The following is a 23,190-nucleotide window of genomic DNA, read 5'->3' as shown; positions in this document are numbered from 1 at the left end:
CAGTGACAAAAATCATTATCTGATTGCTATTACCAACCAGGATCAGGAGCTAAGGGAAGCTGTAAAGCAGCTATATCAAAGTACCGTGTCATTAGAAGGACCTTCAGAACAGAGAGCAGCATTTTTACATGAAGGAAGAGCAGGTCTCACAATGACAACAACATTTTCACTAGAAGGTTGAGGAGGGGATGTATGCTGCTCCAATCTCTTTGCTTTGTTGTGCTCACTCCATGTAGAGCTAGAAGATTTTGGTTTCCAGAAGCATCAGAGAAAGATGTATTTTTGAAAAGGGGAAACAAAGGTTTAGGAATAGTGGACCAAAAAGAAAGGGATTAGCCATTTTCTTTAATTTTTTTCCTCTATCACCTTTTAAACACTGATTTAAACCATGTCAGAGATTACCATAGTAACCACTTAACCTCTTTTCAGAGCCTGTTGTTTTTCGTTTTAGTTCAACAATGAGCTTAAACTGATATTGAAGCACTTTGCATTGTACCTGTGCCAGGAATTAGCACAAAATGCCCTAATCACAGTTAGAATCCAGAACATATGTTCAGTTCAGAGGTATTAGACTTTTATTTAGTTTATGCTAATGTTTCAAGAGGTAGAGTACATGAATTTAGGAAGGATACCAAGTGTTATTTCTTGGCTAAATGGACAACAGAGATAATTCAGTCCTACAATTTCCTGTTCTGTTGTATCATGTAAGTCAGCCTTTTACCAAAGGCCAAAGAAATCCCTCACAGTGACCGATGTGTTGTTACTGTGTTACAGGTAACACAGCAGGTAAATTTTGTGCACCTGCTCTTCTCTTCCTTTTCTGTGGCCTTCTGCAGTTTACTTTGTGCTTGTCACCATCATAACTAGAGAAGCATTCAGGGGTTTCCTGGCTGGCTCACTCACTAGAGGGATGGAGGGCTACTGTAGTTGTTTTGTGCCTTTTCAGAGTATGTTTTTTTCTGTAGAGGGCTGGAGTATGATCACTGCAACAGAATTACTACTGCTGTGTCATTAAAGCAGAACACAAATCACTTTGAGCTACCATCATTGGTGCACAGATGAAATCTATTTCCGATATCGTTTTGGATCCAGATATGTTCTCTATGTGCTTCTTGCTGGCCTAAAGCTAGAGTAAAACATGTACCTGAAACTGAATCCAGTGACATGGAGGTCAAGATACTTTCCTTGACAATTATGTCTGCAATCACAATTGCAGAAACAATGTCAGAGACAGAGGCTTCCTAACTAGCAGTGAGAGAGTTGAAAGTGGTGTTTGGTCGGCCACATGCGTTTGCCCACAACAGAATGGAATTGGGAGGTACTGCAGCATTCACTAACACTGATAAAGGCAGCTGCATTTCAGAACCCTTCTCTTTGCCTTTCTCCTCTTGTGGCTGACCTTGAGTTCAAATGTCTTCTTCTTAGCCAAAGAGCTTGCCATAAAATTCTGACTCAAGTCATTCCCTGTACTATTACCCTTATGTGGCGTTTACAACTTGCTTTTGGTGCCACTGGTATAGAACATGGCATTGCAGCTTCTCAGTGCTGTGGCTGGCAAGGGGCAGACAGCGCCTGAGCTTCCCATCAGATAGTTAATATTAGGTGCTACTTAAATTATTTCTGGATGTCTTAAATCCAGTTATTTTACCTCTGTTTTTTCATATCTTCTTCAGTAACTGTGAAAATTAACAGGAGGACCTCTTGTTAATGAGTGGTGCCTCAGCTTCAAAACTGGCAGCAGCTCATTTTTGTGGGAGTGCCCTGAGGTCTGCAGCTGACATCTCCTGTCTGTTAATGCCCAGCCCAGATTTAGGAGTGGATTATGCTGAGATTTTACTCACTCAGATTTGCATATTAATTATCAGGAAAAACATTAATTTTCTGTGATTTTTTTAGAGCAGACAAGTTTTCTATGACATGTGGGTCATTTATATTAGAAAACATTTTCTTTCTGCAAAAAGCCTCCTATTTCAAAAAACCTTTGTTTACTTTAGAAATAGTGCTAGTTCCTATCAATTAATTTAGACATTTCTCTAAATTAGGTGGTATTTGCCCTGAATCTGGAGGACTCCTTGGTCTTCAAGGAATATTTCAAAGAATGTCCTGTAATTGAACTCAGTCTAGGAAACAGGCAGCGTCCTGGAGCTAATAGTGTTCTCCCAGTGCCAACTTGGGAGGAAAGTGGCACAAGGAAACCCCCTTATAAGCTTGAAAGTTAGACCTTGCTTGGTTTTGGAACAAGGAGCTAGAAACTCAATGATTCTCAGCCCTCAGCAATGTTTGTTATAGGCAGCTTTGCACCTCCACTGGAAAACTCTTAGAGGGTCTTTAAAACCAGAGTTTGAAAGTTTCTGATTTTAAGACAGAAGTAGGTGAAGAAAATAACACATCCTTTTATAGTTTTGGCAATACTTGATCTCTCTTTAAAATGTGTACTTTATTTTTTACTTGAATTTTACTGGATTCTACTCAGTTGCTTCAGTAGATGCAAGCAATTTAATACATGATGCTTGCTCTTTTCTACATTACTTACTCACAGTAATCAAGTCATGTCCAATCCTCTTTTCAGAAAGCTGCAGAAATTGTTCTCACATGTTTTTCAAAATCAGGTTTCCATTTTTCCAATAAGAGTTGTGACTTTTTACCTTCTTTGTCATTTTCAGCATCTAAAAAAAAATTTATGTACACAAGAGCTGTGTGCTGTGTGCTTTATTTCTTTGGCAGGCAGACCGAGTCACAGCCTCTTCTGATCATGTCCACTATTGATTGTTTTGCGCAGCATTGCACTAGCAGTTCATGGTCTGTAGCTTATGACCCTGAATCCTCAGCAGGAGGTATTGCTTTGCAAGATACCTTTCCTGATTCAGAAGATACTTACAAAAAGTCTGGAGTTCTGTGTCTTAGACTGTAGAAAATTTGCTTTCGGCTGTATGAAAATGTCCTCTTTGTAACTGCTTACAGGTAATTGATTAAGAACTTTCTTTTTGACCAACCTGTTGCATTACTATTTACTGTTATATCACCTGCCTCCTTTGGCAGAAAAAAAATCTTCCCCACCTATAAAAAACAGCAGCAGACCTTGAATGGCAAAAAGAAAAAAAATGTGCATTCTTCCTTCATCAAGCAAATTTCCAATCTTACCAAAGAGGGAATCTGGTTTTAGTTGAAAAGACCTTTCTTTTTCCATAAAACAGTGTGACTACCCATTCATAATATTTTATATCCTTTAAATCAACATTATTACAACTTTTATAAATTCTTCTTTTGTTTCATCTGTGTTTGATTAAAGACAAAAGACTGATAGATACCACCTTTATCGTATTTGGCCTTTTTTGAGTAAGGCAAGTAAAACTTTAGCACTTTTTCAGCCTTATTTCCCTTGTGGTCTAAGATTTATTAAACAGGAACATCATTAAGCCAGAGATCTTATGATAAGTGCAGTCTTCTGTCCTAGATTTTTAGCTAACTGCAATGAACTCTTTATTGAAGAGATTAATACAATTGAGTGTGTGGTTCTGATTACTGTGATGACCTTTGATGAGCTGCCTTGTCTTCCTAAAGAATGTGTTAAGAGACTTTTTCAAAGTGAAATAGTGAGGAGAAGTAGAGTTACAAAAGAGGAGCTTGCCACTATATATTTATCTAACACTTTAATATCTTTCAGTAGTTTCATAAAAATAAATGTTTGAATGCTTAGTTTAAGAAGTGGATATAAGCCTGGTAAGGGTAAGTCAGTAGATTTGAAAATGTAACACTGGTTTGAAGGACCTCATTCTTGAACTGAACACAAATATTTAATATGCTGAACTTAAGAAATGTAATGCAAGACATTGTGGGAGATATGTATTAGTTTCTTCATTTCAAGTGGAACCAAAGACAAAAATACTGAAATTATCTGAGAGAGTATTTTACATATTTCTGATTTCCCTCAAACTAGGGAGCACTAGAGCAGGAGCTTTTCTGAGCTTTACAGCTTGCCTCTTTTCCAGCTGCATGTGCTTTACCCTACCTCATGTTTAGGCAATTCCAATGCTCCGGAAAAATCTTCAGTACAAAAATCAGTAAAAACAGGACAATGTTAGAAAACTTTCTAAATGAAAAACAGTGATACAGAAAGGGACTTCTAGTCTTGTGTGTGCTTGTAGCATAAAAGCAAAAAAAGATTATATTGGCTGGGGTGAAATTTTACATGAAAGAAAATCTTCACCTTGATAAATTACAGGTGGAGAACTGTCTTGCTATAAGTCTTCACCTATCAGCTGTCAACTTAGATCAGCTGTCTGTGGTTTTCCCATTAGCAAATCCGGTTCCTTTTCATCTTGCTGTGCCAGTCCTCGGTGTGCAGCCCTTTTAAGGTCCCTGCTGCAGTGCAGTAGGCATCCTTGTTTTCCTGTGTTGCTAAGTTGTCTTTGTGTGAAAATAAAGGCACAGGATCCTCAGATTCTTGCCCTGTTCAGGGAAGCCCTTGAGCACATGGTGGGTCATCATGTGTTCTCTTTGGCCTGCCCCTGGCTAGCCAGCGAGCTTCTAGTTTTAAAACAATGCCAGTATGTGTTGCCTCTTTCCTAATTGCCAACTTAAAAGATTTTGGAAGAGGCTGCTTTGTGATGGGGGTCATGGAAGGGTGCTGGAGGTAGTGCTTGGGGATATTAGGGAGGAACATGAAAGCTGAACTGGCTCTGCAGCAAGCAAGACAGGAGAGAAAGGGCATCAGTCAGCATTTATTTAATGGCTTAGTAGTAGGTTTTATTGTCTTAGTAGTTTGTTGAAGTTTCAGGAAAGGGAAGAAGATGGCTGCCTGTGAAGGTAATCCATGAATTCCACTGAATTTCTCTTTATGGTTTTTGCAGAACAAATAGAAATGTAATGCTATATGGCTTCAGTAATGGCACTACTGATTTTGCCTCAAAGTCTTTCCCTGATGCTGATGAATTGCAGGAGCAGTTACCAGCAGCCATAGATGATTAGTCATTCCATTATACCAATCATTCCCACTTTTACTGGTTTGTTCAAATCAGCTTGTTTCTGTCTTGGAGTGCCAATAATATATGGTTCAATAATCAATAATGTATGGTTGTTGTAGCAAGGACTGTGTTCATGCCAGGTTTTTCATGCAGTACCACATGTAGTCATACATCTTACAAGGAAGAAACTGCTACTTACTTTGATTCTTAATTGCAATTCTTGACTATCTACTGATTCTATATACTTCTGGATGTGTGCTGTAATGCCAGGTCATAGTCTAAAGCTTTTAATTCAATCACCTTTGGAAACTAAAGACACACTTGGTAGTAGACACTGCATTAACTGAGCATTAAGATGCTCTTACTACAGGAAATTTCAAATAAAGCAAGGGAACTGTAGTGTGGCTTCCTATTACCCTATCACAGGAGGACAATGACTTTCTGTAAAGTGATTGCAGTGCATATATAATATTCTAATAATTAGAGAAAAGCTTTGTGATTTGACTTCTCACAATGTCTGATAAGCCAAGAAAAAAAATCTTTCAAATGTATTACATTTCCTTTCAATGTTGTACTTCAACTACTCACTAGAAGACTAGCCTTGTGACATACTGTAGTTAATAAGTTTTCCATGCTGTCAAAAGTAATAATATTAGTGTGCCATTCAGTTAAATTAATTTTGTTTTGTGCACTGGCCTGCGTAGACATGAGTGACATTTAGAAATATGATCAGGCAGGAGCTGAGGAGAAGCCAAGTGGCAAAACAGAGGGACATGCAATCATTAAAGCAGAGCAGCCAGCTGCAAGCATTTGTGGGTAGGCAAAGAGTTATGGAAAACCAGGCCACGACATTCAGCCATATATGATTCTTTTCATTCATTCCTCCTTTGCTCATTTATTTAACAAATTCATTTTCTTCTTGTTTCATTAAGAACTTGGTATGTTTGGCAGCACGGTCTCTTGTCTGGAAATCAAAGAGTGGAGTTTGGCTAGTCTTTGATTTCAGCTGCCTTCGGCCACAGCACTTCTCATTTTGCAAGAGGCATCTGATTGTGATGCTTTTAAACTGATGACTGTGAAGTGTCATTTTCTACTAATAATAACAGTGTTTTTCCTTCCATTTTCTCTGCTTTTTAGAAAGCAGTAATTGAAGTACTCTTTCTAAACAGTTAAAAAATGTAATAAGTGGACTAAAAGGAGGAAACTGACAAAACCTAGTTTGTTAATTTTTTAATAACATTGGTTCATTCAAATTTATTGCCCAAATTGCTTTCAAGTCCAATTTACCATTATGTTGGGGAATATTACATAGTTATGGCAGTTAAAAGAAATGCAATCCACTGCTTTTTTATACCTATTGCAATAAGAGGACAGAGATGTGTCACGAATTTTTGTTTCAAGTAGTGCTGTTCAGAGGAGGCTGGGGGAAAGAAGGAGAAATAAGTAGATTTTTTTTCTTTCCAGAGAAAGATCCTGATAGGTCTGTTCCTTTTAAGCAAAGGTAAGAAATAGTGCTGGCAAAAAAAAGGTTGTATCACAAAGAGTCAGAGTAGGACTGTGGTAGGGAAATCAGTCAAAAGCAATATGCAATTAAACCTTTCTTCTGGCTCTTTCTCACTTATACTTTATAGCATGTAGGCACAGACTGTATGCCTACAGATACCACCTCCCAATACCTTTAATGAATTCACTTCATTTGAAAGAGTATTCTGTCTGCCCTAGAACTTCTCCCTTTTAAAATTGCCTCATGAACCATTACTGTCTGCACTAGAACTTCTCCCTTTTAAAAATTTGCCTCATGGACCTTTACTTCTATTTCTGTTTTCTCTTTGCCTAATATCAGTCTCCTTTTCATATCTTCTTTAGCCTGTTGTGACTGTTAGTCCCTTTTCTACAGGGTCCAAAGCGAGTCCTACAGATCTTTGCCTTGAGAATTCTGTTCTATCCAAGGTCTCATGCTATAACCTATTTCACTTTTCTGCTTGATTTACGTGTTAGATGTCTTGTAACTGCATTTACATTATCAGGGGCTTCCTTTTGGGGCCAAGTGTGCACATTTTAAGAGAGTATAATCTATGAAGACTCTTCGAAAAGAAAAAGTTAGTAAAAGCAAACAGGAGAGACTTTTGATCAGACGTTCTGTACTTCCGTTTTGTAAGACAAAACACAGACTGGTCACAGAGTAAGGAATCGTGCAATAGGGCGCTTGTCTGTTCATGTTTTATTGTTTTAAAATAGTTTCTTTAAAGTTGCAGTAGGTGCAATCATGAAGATGGTTCTGACTTCTCTCCAGAGGCTTTTAGCACTTACTTACTTCCAGCTTGGCTGCTGTGTTCATGGGCATGACATTTTTTCAGACAACAAAGGAATTACTCTGCTTGTCAGATTAATGGTATAGCTGTTAAAGCCCTTAGGTTTATATTGACTGGATGTATAGATAACATTTTGCAAGTCTGAAACAGGTACTTCTGCAATAAGCCTTTTGCCTGAAAGGGTTGGGAGAGCTCTGCCTCCCCTCTCTGCTCTTGGTATTTTATCCCAAAAGTAGTGCACAGACTTGGGGTACATTGGTACTTGGTATGCATACATATTCATGTGATAGTCTCCAACGTGCCATAAGGGCTGACACGTTAGCTCCAGCTTTTCTTCCCCTTCCTTATCTTTCCCTGCTGCACCATCTATTTCTAGCCTGCTTCTACAAACTGAGGACTAGGAGTTTCTTGCTCACTTCCCACTCCTTTGCCTAATTGTGGCAGAATCATCTTCATATTGTGGGGTTTTCTCAACCCTGATTTGCAAATATAAGAGGAAAAGATTCTTTCTTTCCTGATTATACCTATTGCAGCTTTGAAATGCTCTACTTTGTTCCTTAGCCATGTATTTATCAAAAATGCAGTGTCTTTGTAACTAGTAATGTCAGACAGCTGTGGTAGCAATAGAATTTCGTGTTTACTGGTTTGTTGGGCACCCTTTCTTTTTTCTTGATTGCCCTTCCCCAGTGTGATCCCTGTTTGCTCTATGGGTAGAGGAGCAATGCTTTCATAATTCTAAATCCCAGCTATGTATATAGGTTCCTAATTCTACCCGCTTGCTACTGTGGCTTAATTGAAGCTGGGACCAGTCTATGTCATCAACTTCTGCAACCATGTGGTTCTGTCACTGGTATTGTTGTGGCACCTTTTGAGGCTTAGTGTAATCACGCCTTACATGCCAAGAAAAGGAATTTGATGGATTCAAGATCTCCATGTGCAGACAGCATGTGGTGGCCTGAAAATTGTATGAAGTCCATCAGTGTGGGAATTGGGATTAGAGATTCTGTCCTTACAGTTTACCTGGGTCTCCTGAGTTTGGAAAACACTAATTTGGCTCATAACCCACAGTTGTGCTGTCCCTGTTTTCTCCACAGAGTTTTAAAACATTTTGGTAGCTATGAAAACTAAACAGTGAACATTACAAGCTTCCATTGTAAATATTGATTAGGGTAAAATGGTATTATTTGGGGTCTTTGCCCATAAATCACATCATATTGTGTTTCTCTCAGGCTTACGCAAATATTCACAATCAAAACCAGGTACCAAAGTTGAGAACCAACCCCGCTGTGTTTATGTTCTTCCAATACTGATTGTTTTTGAGTCTTATATCCAATTAGGGGAAAGCATATGGTGCTGTGGCTTGTTATTTTGGTATTGTTTTACTAAGAGAACTGCAAGCATCAACTCTCTCATAGCATCTTCCACAAAAATGTAGAGAATGCTTACATTAACGACATAGATATGTCTGTTAGAGATTCTGCAGTACAAATGAGAGTAATCTGCACAAAAAGCATTTTTTTTCTGCAGCTCATTAGGAAAGTGTCCTGTCGAGGCAAACATGATTACTGACAAGTGGGAGAAGAGGCACAAAACAGGCAGGAGCCACTTAAGAGTCATTTCTAAAAAGTCCAGGTTCTCAACAAGACTAAAAATAGCCTTTGCTAAGTTGAAGAAGTGTTAGCAGCATTGTCTCTGTCATTTATGTTCTGCTCCATTGCATCCTCTTTAAAAGTAATGAAGTTATGAAGTTGCTTAGATGGAGAGAATCTTTTGATTGGTGTATAAGCATTATACATGGATAGGTTAATGGCTATGAAACTCCCAGCTGGAAGTTTCTAACACTAACTTACAGTTTCCATCAGAGATCAAAGTAATTTACTAACATAAATTATTTATACACAGGGCTGAAAGAAATTAATAATAACAATAAGGCATCTCCATGGGCTAATCACCATACCAGTAGCACTCATCTGTACCAGGTAGCCCTGCAGGGGTTTGTAATTATCTCCTGCAAACCACACCTAGTGATTGGGTTTTTCAGCTTCATTGCAGTGCTGCCACTTCCAGTGCTTCGCCTGACAAATACTTTTTGAATTTTTAAGAAAAAAGAGTTGCAGTCATGCAAAGAAAAAAGATTACAAGTACAAGAAGTTGTAGAAATGCAGTTGATATAGATTTTCATACCAACAAAAGAAGTGCTAAACCTGATTCTGGAGGCATTTAATGAGGTGCCTACATTTGTACTTCAGGTTATTCACTGGAATTAGCCCATCATCTGCTGCCATTTCCCATGGCTTCCTGGTGATCTATGGAAAACTGGCTGTTTCCGTGATGCTGCCTTCTTTGTGTTTCCTGCAGCTAAAATTACATTAAAATGGGCTAAAAGAAGCATTAAACACCCTCTTAAAATTACTCTTCTGTATAGACAATTACAGTATTTGCACAGAAGCATAACATGATTACAAACAGAAATGGTAGTGAGACGTGATGGTCTCTGTGGCAATGGCTGTTGAGTTTAAAGTACTTCCTTCAGCTACTGCTGATGGACTCAGATCAGAAGCAGCAATCCTAACGCTATTTTATGCTTTCTAAACACACTCTTGTCTCAACGCGAGATTAAAAAAAAAAAAGCCACCCAAAAAAAAAAAAAAAAACCACCAAAAATTGAAACAAACAAAAGCTAAAAAAGCCCTTACAAATATCCACTGAAAGGAACAATTAGAAGCATTAGAAGCATGGTATTGATTTAAAAGGGGGCAGAAGTTCCTATGCTGCTACAACTAAGGCTCAGCCTAATGAATCTGGAGGTGAGGCAGAGCCCTTGAATATTGGGTGATACGTAGGTACAGAGATCTCTAAGATGGAGGGACTAAAATAAGCTTTCACATATACCTTGTTTCAGTCTTTGGAGAGCCCCATGAATCCACAGGCAAATTTAAGCCAACTCTACAATGTAATAGAGCAGTGACTGTGGAGAACACCAGGTGGCTGGGTGTCCTGTGATCATGATAACACAAATCAATAAGCAATTGATTTCTTTTGTTCTGAACAACCTGCAAGTGGTAGATCAACTTCACTGTTACCCTATCCAATATGGACTTGCAAAACCAAATGTCAGGTGAACAGGAGCATGTTTTGCTGTCACTGTGCCATTCAAAGCTCAGCTAAAGCCAGGCATGAGCTATGCAAATTGCATGGCTGAAATCTGTATTTTCATTATCTGAATCTGTGCTGGGATTTAGGACAGGATATGCAGTCAGGCAGGAATAGTAAATTCTTTCATGCCAATGCAGTCCATGTTCTGAAAGACATCTTGGGTTGTTCTAGATATGAGTGATTTTTTTTAATATATTTTTGTCAGTCCTTTTGAACAAGGCAATAATGTCATTCTAGCCCTTCTGGATCAGATAGAGGTCTCTTCCGCAGCTACTCACTTTGCAACCTGAAGAGTCCTAATCTGTTTACATGTTCCTTCTGCAGAAACTGTGTCATATCCTTGCTTATTCCTGCTGCTTTTCTTGGAATCTGTCCCAATTCTACCATATCCTTTTGAGGTGAGGAGGACACCATGAGTTTTCAAGATACTGGCACAAGTGCATTCTTACAGCATTATTTTTATACTGTACAGATTTAACATCACGAGCTATTTGTTTGTTCTGTCTAAGCATTTCTTAACTGCATGTAACTGGGCTTGTTCTGTATGTTTCCTGACCACTGGTGGTTGCTGAGATGATGTCTGGCAGGGAACTGTCTATTACTATCCCTGGATTTCAGTCCCAACTTCAAATAATCAATTTAGAATCTGTCACATTGTATGTAAAGTCCTTTGCACATGGACTGTCTATTCTGTAGGAAATATCCACTGCATCCATGAGCATGTGAGCAAGTTGCTCTCAGTTGTGTCTAAGAAAACACTGGAAGCAAAGAGATATGATCATAAAAATGTACTTTATAGTCTACTATCAGAATAAATTGTAGAAGTAGACATATGCCATTAGAACTAATGCCTTCGAAAGAGAAGTGTGGCTGTCTGAAATTTTTTATTGGTCTGCTTGGTGTAAGCTCATCCTTCTTGTCTCAAAAACATCCTTGTTAGCCCCCGTAGAGATACCATGGGCCTTGAAGGAAAGGAGGAAAGAAGCTTGGATCATCCAACTCATTATTTATATGCAATATCCTCCCTCTCTCTTCTGCAAATTCCTATCTCTTATTCATCCTTTTAAAACAAAGTTCCTGTAATTCTGAACATAATTCAGCTTCTCCCTCTTTGCCAGGACTGTTAGGAAAATATTAAGTGATGAACTGCAAAAGACTGCATTTGGCAGGATCTCAGATGATGGGCTGGAAGGCAAAACCAAATCCTTACTGCTATTCCTTATGTGAGGAGGGATGTACTGTAACATGGTCCTTTCATGGTCTCTATCTGCCTGGCTTTTTTCTCTTCCAACAGACAGGAGACAAGTCTTTTTTTATACTGCATATTTGGTACTTTGTGGGTTTTTTTATACTTTCTGCTTTTATGGCAAAGTGTGACGGGAAAGATCCATATTACTCTTTCACAGCAAACAGCCTAGTAGCTCTGTGTGTGTGTTTCTTAACAGATTTCCACTGAAATGCAGCCTGGAGAAAACAAAACAACAAAAAAACTGGCTTAGTTTAAAGAACAAACAGTATTTGTGGGACCCCTATTGTCAGGGGTGAAATTGTGAAAAGTATCACTTACTTTCTGGCCAGCACATATCTTGTCATTTGGTTGCATACGGGATAGTTGCTGCAACAGATTTGAGATTATCAAGGATTTAATCTGGACAATTTGTGGTAGTTTTCTCAATATTGTTCATTTGAATGTTTTCTTTAGCAGTACAAGTTGGAGACGTAATCCTGCTAATTTTCTGCGGGGCTTTCAAAACTGCATTTTTCAAAAGGTAAAAAAAATCATTAAAGTAAAACATCATGTCTTGTTTGCCTTCACAGCAAGAGAAGCTGGGTGATATCTGCTTCTCCCTCCGTTATGTGCCTACTGCTGGCAAGCTGACTGTCGTCATTCTGGAGGCAAAGAACCTGAAGAAGATGGATGTCGGTGGACTATCAGGTATGTGTGTGAAAATCTCCTTGAAGATTTTGCAAGTTTGTAAAGGCAGAAAATCAACTAGTTTTCTGTTGGAGGTCTCTTGGCTGAGAAGGTAAGGGCTGTAGCTCCCTGTCTGAAAGATGTTGGTTTTATGTTTTCTTGAAAGTTAGGGCATGACTGAGTATATCAGAACTAATTCTAGCTTAAAAAAAAATCACAAGACGTTGCATTCCACTCCAAGACAAGGTCTGAAGTGTTACACGATCAGATGACAGTGCAAGCTCTCTGTGCTTTCCTCCTCTCCTGTTGCCTAGAGATAAATACAGACTATTCAGGCAGAGAAAAAAAATCTGACTACAATTCCTATTGTCTCTTTAATCTCACAAAATGTGAGCATTTCACTGCATTGTTGCAGATACATAGGTAACAGAGGAACTCGCCACAGGTTGCCATGCTGACTGCTGTTTGAGGTGCTAGGAAGATTGTTTCTGCGTTTGAAGGGCTCAGGTGTGATTGCTTGCACGTGCAGAGTTAGAGGTGCTCTGCATTTGTGTGCGCAGCAGAAATCAAAATGACAGCCTTGTGTGTGTGGTAGGCAGTGGGGCTGATACATCCAATGTGCTCAGTACCTGCCACCAGCCCTGGCAGCCTTTCCAGGGGCTGAGGCTGTGCACACTGTGGGTGACAGGGTGTGTGCCACCTCTGAGGGACGCACCTGGGCTGTGTCCCAGCAACCTGGTGCAGCTCCCTGTAGGTTTCTGTTCGCTGCTGCATCTGGAATTTGGACACAAATTACTGTATAAATTGCCAATTAGTTGACACCAAATTAAATAACAAGATGCTTTATAAGGTGAGGTCTCTGCAGGAGATTTTTGGTTTGTATGCCTTCTGTTTAGAAGAAACAGTTGCTACCCACCATTGAGAATGAGGCTGTTTCCAGCACAGTTCTAGGACTGAAAACTTTTACAGCTGCCCCTCACCCAAAGATGATGTAATTTCTCATTTTGATTTAGCAAGTGACAAGAAAAAAAGTGTTTTGCTCTTACTTTTTTATAATCTTAGCACAAGGTAATAGCTATATGCAAAATAAACAGAAATGGGAACTTACTTCAAGCAACTGTGAAGTTTTTATTTACCACTCTTGATGAATAACTGGAGGACCTTGCCATAGTGTGGGGAAACTAAGTCTTCTATCGATAACCAGTTATTTTTTGGCTTTTGTTTTACTTGCATCTGAAGTCATCCTCTGCACAGCAACAGACATAAAAGTGAAGGACATACAAGTGTTGTTGTAGTCATTGCTCAATAAAGTCTGGCCTTTTCTTGTCCGCAATGGACACTCAATTAAGACACACCACTAATAGTTTCCCTAACACTCATAATGAACAAATTGCAAATTAATGTTCATAAGCACATTTACTGCTAATGGTTTCCTAATGGAAGATTAGGTTCTCATAATGACAAAGCATGGGGATTTTTGACTGAAGGTTAGCCCTGACAGCCAGAGCATCTATATCTTTTTCCAAACTTTGTGAGAAATGTGATAGATTATGGGTACTCAGCTTATAAGAAACGAAAGAGAGGGGCAAGGGAAGCACTAATGAACTGAAGAGCAACAAACTTCAGATGGAAAATACAGTACATTGTGTTGGAAATAACTATGAGGAAATGAATGGACTTAATCTCCTCTGTCTGAGGAGATCTGTTCTGAGGCACAGAGATGACATTTAAATTTCTAGGGCAAGAGAGATTTTGATCTCCGTTTTTAGGGCCATGCCAAACCTGAAACATCATGTTCTCTTGGAGACAAACAAACCAAATGGGATACCATAGTTGTAGCAGGAATTCAAAAGTCACTGACAGTGGTAAGTGGCAGTTAGTATGGTATTCCTGGGGTAGTAATTATAGATGAAATAATGTTGGTTTAAAGTAGATCCAGTATGTTTCATTAGGGAATTTATCTTTTGAATAAATTATGCAAGAACAACTTTGGAAACCAAGCTGAGATTCTGTTGTTATTATTCACACTAAATATTACCTACTCTCTAAGTGCTAACGAAGGTGACAGGATTTTATCTTGATTAGCAAATATTTCTCCCTGGTTTTTCTGTAGATACTAAAATGTCTTTTCATATTATAAAACTGAAAATTTAGCATGACAGTGAAGGTGGGAAAGGTTAACAATCAAATGTGAGCTCAAACTGAGTATTACCTATATATTCAACAGCACCATTAACAAGAGGTGAAAATGCTAGCTGACACAGATGGGGGAAACAAATCTTAGCAATTTGTCAGAAATAGGCAAAAAATACCTTTTGTTGTTGTTGTTTTGAATTTGGGATATATATTTTAGTTATTCTTTCCTATTTTTGAGAAGATGCTGGAAAAGCAGAATGCAGATGTTTGGAAAGGGTTCTGTTTTTCGCTTGCACCCATCCTTTATGTCTCTGAGGTTTACCTGCCTCACAGAGAGAAGGTGCAGGGGCCTGACTCCTGCAGAGGGAGCGCTGACAAGCATTCACAGCACAGTGAGGGGCAGCTTTGTGGCTTCCTTCTGGCTGCTTCTCTCCACATCTCAAGTATTACTGCTGCTACACCAGTAAATATCTGCTATACCTCTGCACCTCAACGACGTGGGAGGTTTCAGCATTTACATTATCTTTAGCCCAAATAAAAAGAACCAGTCACTGTGGCTCAGTAGTCATCTGAACTTCTGCCACTCTACATAAATTTATTAAATCCATAATTGTGGTCAATTTGGCGTAAAAACATGCTTGATTTTATTTTATCATGTATATTTACGTTATGCAGATAGAGAGAGCCCTGCTACAAAAGTAAGAGAGATTGAAGTATATTGAGAACATTACCTTTCCTAGCATTTTTACAGGGCCTCAGCTGGTAAACCTTAATCTTCCTAGTCAGCATCTATATCGTATTTAATGGTTACTACAGCTGCTTAAAAAAAAAAACACTTTATAAAAGCATTTATCACCAGCATTTTTCATAGATTTCATTAGCAGTCAAAAGCCAAGCATGAATTACTTTGGAAACAGAAAATAAAACACAACAAACTAATCATCAAATTCATTAGACTTACTATAACAAAACCATATCACCCATCTGAGTAATAAACTCCCAGGTCTTAAACTTAATTTCAACATCAGGCTGTGACTAGAGCAAACCCTGGTTCAAACAATGAAACTATTTAGCCTGAGCTCATCAAGTCACTGCAACAAGTGGAAATTATTATTTCTGGTGAGCAAGGGCCTCTGGCAAGCTATTATGCATATTCTAAAATGGCATTGTAATTATTTAAATTATATTGAAATGCATTGCTAATGAATCTGACATCTGGAAGGTGATATGTCAGAATTAAGGATACAAAGCACTTATTTTTTTTATCTGAACTTGGTGGTCTTGGATGGCTTTATAAGCATACTTCACCTAAAATGTCTATGAGACTTAGAAGCTTAGGTCTTACAGGAAACCTAGACTCCCAAGGTAGTCCATTGCTTTTGTTTTGTTTCAATTTCATTTAGGTGATTGGCAGAATTGGAAGATTTCAAAACCAGTTTGTGGTTTAATCTCTCCAAGCAGTCCTTAGATACATAATCCAACTAATTCCTTGATAAGGGCACAATGCAGCTCACCAATGCAGCTCACCATTCAGCTCACAATGGTTGTCTGTTAGTAATGGTACTTCATTAGGTTTATGATCCCTTCTGCTTCAGAAAAGGACAGGAATTATCTGCAAGATAATTCATCTGAATATCTCTGTGAGATATTCATCTACATCAAAGTAATACTGATTTCTGATACAGATGTAAATAAGTATGAAACTTTATTTTAAATTCATTTTAATCTTATTTGTAGTTGTAATTTTAACTTAATTTTTAAAATGAAATTGATTGTGTAACCCTCAGTGCACTTGAGTAGTAGCTACATGTGGTCTGTGGGATAAATGTGGTGCTTCTTTTTACTGCATGGGAAAATATGAAACACATACACACGTTTGTACAAGCAGTTCTATAGATTTCCATCTCTTTAGCCATACCCTCCATTTGTATTCAGTTTTGTTCCTAACGTAAAATAAAAACTTCCATTTCACCTTCCATCAGCTTTCCCTGCTTTGACTAAGCCAGTCGCTGAAATAAATTACCTGAATACCTTGAAAAGCATTTTCCCTCTAAACCTTCAGGTGTGGCTGGGGCTGGCTCTTAAACAGACTGTTGTTATAAGGTGTTTGGCCACTCAGGCCCTTCAGTTTGAGTGCCTTATTTTGGTTTTGGTTTGGGTTTTTTTAAGAACATCAGTGGCTCTGTATATTACGGTGAAATACTGGTTTGTATCAAGAAGTCAGCCTTAATAAGTGTAAGCCTTAATGCATTTTGTCATCTTTTCAGAATTAATTTCAGTATGGTTTATTCCTTCTAAAAATCTTTGAAAGGAAATGTGATTTTGTTCTTTTTGTATTATTTCAGTATGCTTAGCTTTTAGTGAGTATATTTACCAGGAATGTATCCTAGAAGCAAGCAATACACCCTTCCCTTATGTCCTCAGCACTGCTGCCTCTCAGCGCTCCCCGGTTTCAATGGGGAGTAGATGCACTAGCTGGCATGGGCTCAGATATTGAGTTTAGGAATTGTTGCCAAGTAACAGATACTGTAGCAGACCCTAAATTGCGCTATTTAGTGGAAATTAATGCTTAGGAAGAACTGCAAGGAGAATAGGATTGTCATTGGATCCATGTGCTCTTCCTTCTGCAGAAAGCTGCAGATAGAGTTGTGAAAAGAAAGCAGCCCATAATCGTGCCCATTATGTGTGGAAGCTAATCTCAGCATTTACGAGTTATAAATAGAAAATACACAGCACCCCTTTGTGTCTGCCAAGTAAATACTCTGAACCATCTCTGGGGACCAAATGGTTCCCTAGCAGGAATACAGCTAGTTGTCTGCAATTCAAAAGATTGCATTCACATTCAAGAGGCTTGGTTCAATGTCTTACTTAAAAGAATTGAGAAATTAAAAATTATTTAGAGACCAGCTCTTTGAAGACTAAGTGAATGCTCATTATGCAGTCAGGACATTCACTTAAATAACTTCATGAAAACATAAGAAGCCTTAAAAGCTGGCTAACATGAGTGCAATATTATGGGAAAAGAAATACACCCTTAATGTCATGGTCTTGCTATAAGCCCTATTGTAAGCATAACTCAGCAAATATTAAGGGAAGAGAAAACAGCCTTATTAAAAGGTGAAAGTAAAAATAAACAACAAGCCACCACCACAGCTGAATTTTCAACTAGCCTAATCCTAAGGAATCCAGCAGAGATCAGTGCCAACAAATATTTTAAGATGTCTGTTTAATGTGAAGGATTTCTACATCATCTAACACGTCATTCTCTACTACACCAGCAGAACTTCCAACAGCAGATGCCGCAGCCACGCTCTCACACCACCGTCTATCACACTTGCAAAGCGGTCGCACAGCGTTGCACTAAATTCATTGTGGGCTCCTACAGTGGTGATGGGATCAGTCAGCAAATCTCCATCACATTAAAACCTCTCCTGACTGAAAGAACATTCTTGTTGTTGACATCTTCCATAACACTGGGCAGTAGGTGGACAGTTGCTTGAAGTGGTCCTTCCTCAGTAGTTAAGGTATGAGGGAGTTGTTTCTTTTAATCCCAACTCATCAAGCCTTTGACATCAAGCCATCTTCTTCCTCAATTTAAAAGCTGAAGAAGGAAGTGCCAAAATCAACATATGTTCCAAAGTACAATGTATTCCTCATGGAAGCTATGCTAAAGGATACACTGACTCTCATATTTCAGGGCATTTTGGAAAGTCTTAAGAGGAAATTGTCAGGTAACTGACCATTTTGTAGTGAGTCCACGATTTCCACTACATCATATGCTACAACTATTGCACACAACAATATATTGTATTAGATGAACAGTCAAATCTGTTGATTTATTCAAAGAAGCAGAGTCAAATTGTTCTGCTCTTTTTTTTTAATGAGGAAAATGAGGAAAACAAGACCATTCTTTCTGATGGTCAGAGAGTTGTACTTAAACTGTGGGCATTGCTGTAAGAAACTTAGAGCAATCGCTGTGCTGAAAAAGTGCCTTGACTCAATAGCTGTATGAATACCTTCTTGATTTGAGAACAGTAAGGTTATTTCATGCAGACACTGACCAAAGGTACAGGTGGTCAGCACCCAGCTGGCTGGACTCTGCCAGTCAATAGTCATCATTTTCTAGCATTTCTGTTGATTTCCTCCTACTTCCCTTCCTCAAAACAAAGAATATAAAGACTTCTTATTCTTTTATTTCAATAGCCACAACTAAACAGTGCATTTTGTGTTTGTATGCCTGGTTTTTCCTGATTAAATTATAGTAAGTTTTTATTTGGTTGTGCAGTCCCAAAGCAAGTGTAAAGATGTGTGTTAATCATCTCATTTTCATATAAGTAATTAATGCTTTAGGTCTTCAAGTTCCTCAAGAATTTCATAGCAATGTGAGTGGCTGTAAAATGGATGTAGAAATACTGTAGATAGATTCTAGAATCCTCAGGGAAATCAGTCAGTTCTCTTATAAGTAAATTTAATTTCTTTTTACTCTGAAAATTGCAGCCAACATTTGTTTTAATGGGCTTTAAGAAAAAAAATAGAAACTAAAAAAGGAAAATATCTTTTTCATCTTTATATATACATTTTAGATAAGTGCAGAGAAAGTAAGGAAGGTATAAATGAGGCTATTTCCTTTTCACAACAGTGTAAAGTCATAAAGGTTTTTAAGACAGCATGATGAGTGTTTTGTTAGCACTATTGATGCAATTGAAATTTGCTGAGGTTTGTGGCACTGTCTGAAGAACTAGGAACAGTTTTAAAGTTTTTACATTACTTTAAGTCCCACATGCATCTTTTGTTTGTTTAATCCTATGTGGGTAGAAAAATGATTAGTTTTGCAGTTGCTTGTTACAGACCTCCTGCCTCTGTTTCCAGTGTGTAACTCCTTTATGTGCACATGTCAGTGGAAAGAAACATTTCACAAATTAGACCCTTGATCCCAGATTACTCCTGAAAGGAGCAGGGGTTGTATACTAAGAAGGTAACTGCACATTTCCCCTGGTACACTGCTGAAAATGTCTGTGACAATGGAAAATGATGTGCTTCAGCATAAGAAGAGAGATAAGAAAACAGGTGTTTGTAGATCTTGGTCAAAATCATTACGTAAATCCTTTATGGGTCATACGTGTTCAAATCTGTGTGCACATTTGGCAAGTGAAGCTCTCCAATGGCAGCTGCAAGATGCTATTGGGCAAAATGAAAAAGAAGCTTTCCCCTTGCCTGTTCCAAAGTTTATTTTCCAAAACTTAACTAAAGGTGAAAGTCCTGCCTTTTCTTCTATTAATGCAGTTCCCCAAAAAGGTCCTATTACCCCTCTTGAGGTAACAAAAAAGATGTAAAATCTTGTTGCTGAGATTGGGATGCCAAGATTCAGTGTTTCTCATTGTGCCTTTTGTCTCTCTGAGTAGAGTGATATGAATCTCTATGGGGTTCACTTTCCAAATATTCCATTCCTCACTCTCACTTCCATGATGCTGTCAATGAGATAGGAAGGGCAGCATTTGAGCCCTGTCTTTTTCCTTCCAGCACAGGTCATGCTGCTTTAGAGCCAGTCATGGGCTGGGGGGGGGCACTTTGTTTAACTGGAGATTACCTGCCAACAAGGTGAAAAAGCAAAGCCCAGAAATGCCATTTTTCCCCAGTAAAGAAGGAATTATGTGGATGGAAGTGAAAATTATCTGGGTTTTATTCTTGGCTATTGGGGTTTTTTGTCTATTTGTTTATTAGCTGTGGAAGTCAACACAGTCTTCATGTGGGTTGTCTTTAGCATGGTTAACATGTATGTGTCACTTGTGTGAAATCTGCAGATGAGTTGAAGGGGAAGGTAAGGCTAGGTATGAATGAGGGATCTACACAAGTAAGCCCTTTATTTAGATACGATTTAAGACAGTGAAGGTGCTAAAAAATTGTTTTACAAAGCTGAAGAGAGGAATCTGGTCCTTTTTTTAAACTCCCTTAACAGTGTAATTCGTTTTGAAGCCAAAACTGGGTTTTCTTCCTCTGTTACACCAACCTTGTTGATAAGATGGGGGAGCTGGCTGTGTTTCTCTCAACTCATGCACCTATCACCAATATAATAAAATAGTAATACTGGTAATATGGAGGGAACAACTCCTGACATTTTGTGGTTATTAGTGCAGTGATTCTAGTCTTCTCATGTTTATGAAGTTATCTTTTTTCTGTCTTCTTGATGAATATGCTATTGCTCATTCCCCACATGAATGCCTTTCAATTCTGCTCAGCTGTCTTCAAGTTTACAAATAGCAACATTTTTAACTCTATTTAAATCAAAGTAATTTCTGTGCAGGGGCTTCTTGCTGCATCCCATTAAATCAGATGTTAATGAAAAAATTACTCAATAATAAAATATATCATTCTAGTTAAGGAAAGACAAAAACAAAGATGAGATAACATCTGTCCAGCATATGTACTGACAGACAAAACCTTTATTTGACTGCAATCTTCAAATGTTATGTAATATGATTGACCAATGTGGAATGGATAATATATAGAAATTTTCTTACCAAATATGCCTAAAAAGAAATCTTTCATTAAAAAACCCATCCACTGCAAAGGTCCTCTGTTTTCTACCTGTTTTGTGAAAGCAGAACGCAGAATTTGTAAGATCTGATTTTGTGAATTTCATCACAATGTGATCTCTCATGTCGGAGTTTCTCATAAATCAAATAAAGATAGAGATATTCATTATAAAGCTATGCATTATCCAATAAAAACTATGCATGATCTTATAGTAGGGAGATCCAAAATTTAATTCCAATAAGTATGTCCTATAAGTCCTATAAGTATGAGCATGTTGGGATCCAAATGTAATCTCTGCAGCTCAGCAGTGTCTTTGTAGGAGCATCTTCAAGTCAGAGGAGAAAGGGGTTCTGTTTAATCCCAGCTATCAAGCCCAATTCATGGGCTCTCCTTCTCCAGACTCCCAGGGGTATCACAGAACACTTTACATATACAGGTCTGCAGGTTAAGTCCACCTTTCCAGTGAAGTGAATATGATAATGTGCTGATTGAGCCCTAGTGAGAAAAAAGCATTTTAAATTCTTTTTGAACCTCTTCAGAAGTCTTTGCAGTGCGCCTGGCTCCAGGGCCAGTCTCTGCAGTAATTCCCAGGAAGCAGAGTTGAAGTACTCAGCTGTATCCCTTGCTTCCCATCAGCAAACCATCACATGCTTATCAACATCTGAGGGATGCTAAAAGTAGCGATTGTGAGAGCTCGCAACAAAATGGGTCTTTTGAGTTCAGAAGCCCTGACTATGTGGGATGTGAAGAAATGCTTATGTAAGGATGTGACAGCATCAGCAAGTCTTGTGCTGCAAATTGTTTCAGCTGGTTGGAAGTTAAGTTAATTCAGGCTGCTCCCTCGTGGATAAAAAAATAATGGGGCAAAATATTTAATTTAAAACAAGTGCACGTTACTCTAGAAATAAGGTGTTTAGGATCTGGAAAGCTGTGGGAGCAAAGGTGTTGCTGAGAGAGGTTTCACTGGGGCTAAGCAAGCTTAAAGAGTTTGGGGCCAAGCTGCTTCTTGGATGGTGGTGGAAATCAGGGACTGGCTCAGCTGTTCCTGGAGATTATTTGCATTGCCCCACTGCTGAGGAACATCTGCTTCAGGAAGTTACTGTCTGGATTCTGGTCAGGAAACCAGCACTTGATAAGAATAATCTTTTCATCTGATCCTCTACTCAGTTTTTGTGTCTGGTGGTCCCTGTGGCACAGCAAGTGAGCGATTTCCTACATTGATTGAGTTCTTTGACATGAATTAGTCAAGAAATAGACTCAAGTATGAGATAGATGTTGCTTTTGTCTAATCTGGGGATTGACTGCATTTCTTTGATCAAGGTTTAGTTCTTCACACAACAAAATGAAGTAGTATAAGAGAATCCACAAGAATGCATTGACAGTCATTTGTTTATAAATGAAATTACTCAGACAAGCATGTCTTTCACATATACCAGTGCACACTTTCTTTTGTGTAACTAATACATCTGTGATATAATGAAATACCCATTTTTGTAGAGCCTAGGTATTGTGGTCCTCATCTTCAGGTTCCATGAGGTAGCAGAGGATATGACTTGATTGCTCTTCAGCCTTGAGGGAAGTTTTGCACTTGTGGAATATTCTATTACATTAAGAGCTGGCAAAAGTCCAAGGCCAGCAGTAGTCCTCTGGTAATTTCAAATACAGTGGTCAATGGAATTATAAAGCATGATTTCCATTAATTTCAGAGTGTGACTGGGTATTCTGATGTCCAATAAAATGTGCTTCAACTGAAACATTTTCCACAGTTTGAACATCCATAGTATCTCTTTCTCATGTCTATTTTCTGGTGTGTAATAAGAGGTGAGACCATCGTGGAGCTTTCACCTCATACAGAGATTCTTAGTAGGCTTTCTGTATTCCATCTGGCTGCCTGCTTTCAGATAACTTACAGGAATTTAATGTCTTCGAGAGGCCTGTGATCCTGGTCAGTGTTCTAAAAAGGTATGGGAAGGGGGCAGTCAGTCACCAGGCTCGTAATTGCACTCAAAGAACACAAAATTATTACCTACACTGTGTTTCCTTGGGAACGAAGGAAAGAAAATGTATTTTATTGCAAATCCAGTGACAAACATGCTTTGATTCATATTTAAATCTATTCTCATTTTCCTGTCATATGTTGAGGTTTCTTTTTCTTTTTGATCTCTGTATAAAG

General features: G+C 38.4%; 1 protein-coding gene across 3 annotated transcripts in view; it reads left to right on the top strand.

Moving 5' to 3' along the window:
* Window positions 1–23,190, top strand: part of SYT1 (synaptotagmin 1) — a 255,317-nt gene that overhangs the window by 191,707 nt on the left and 40,420 nt on the right. For all 3 annotated transcript variants that reach the window (XM_031055590.1, XM_031055591.1, XM_031055592.1), the window contains one exon: window positions 12,251–12,368. In XM_031055590.1, coding sequence (XP_030911450.1) covers window positions 12,251–12,368 — 118 coding nt within the window. The remainder of the gene's footprint in view (window positions 1–12,250; window positions 12,369–23,190) is intronic.

The sequence above is a fragment of the Geospiza fortis genome, unplaced genomic scaffold (genome assembly GCF_000277835.1).
Source record: "Geospiza fortis unplaced genomic scaffold, GeoFor_1.0 scaffold166, whole genome shotgun sequence".
In the NCBI taxonomy this organism is placed as follows: Eukaryota; Metazoa; Chordata; class Aves; order Passeriformes; family Thraupidae; genus Geospiza; species Geospiza fortis.
The sequence above is the reverse complement of the archived record's forward strand: the minus strand, read 5'-3'. Positions and strand labels throughout refer to the sequence as shown.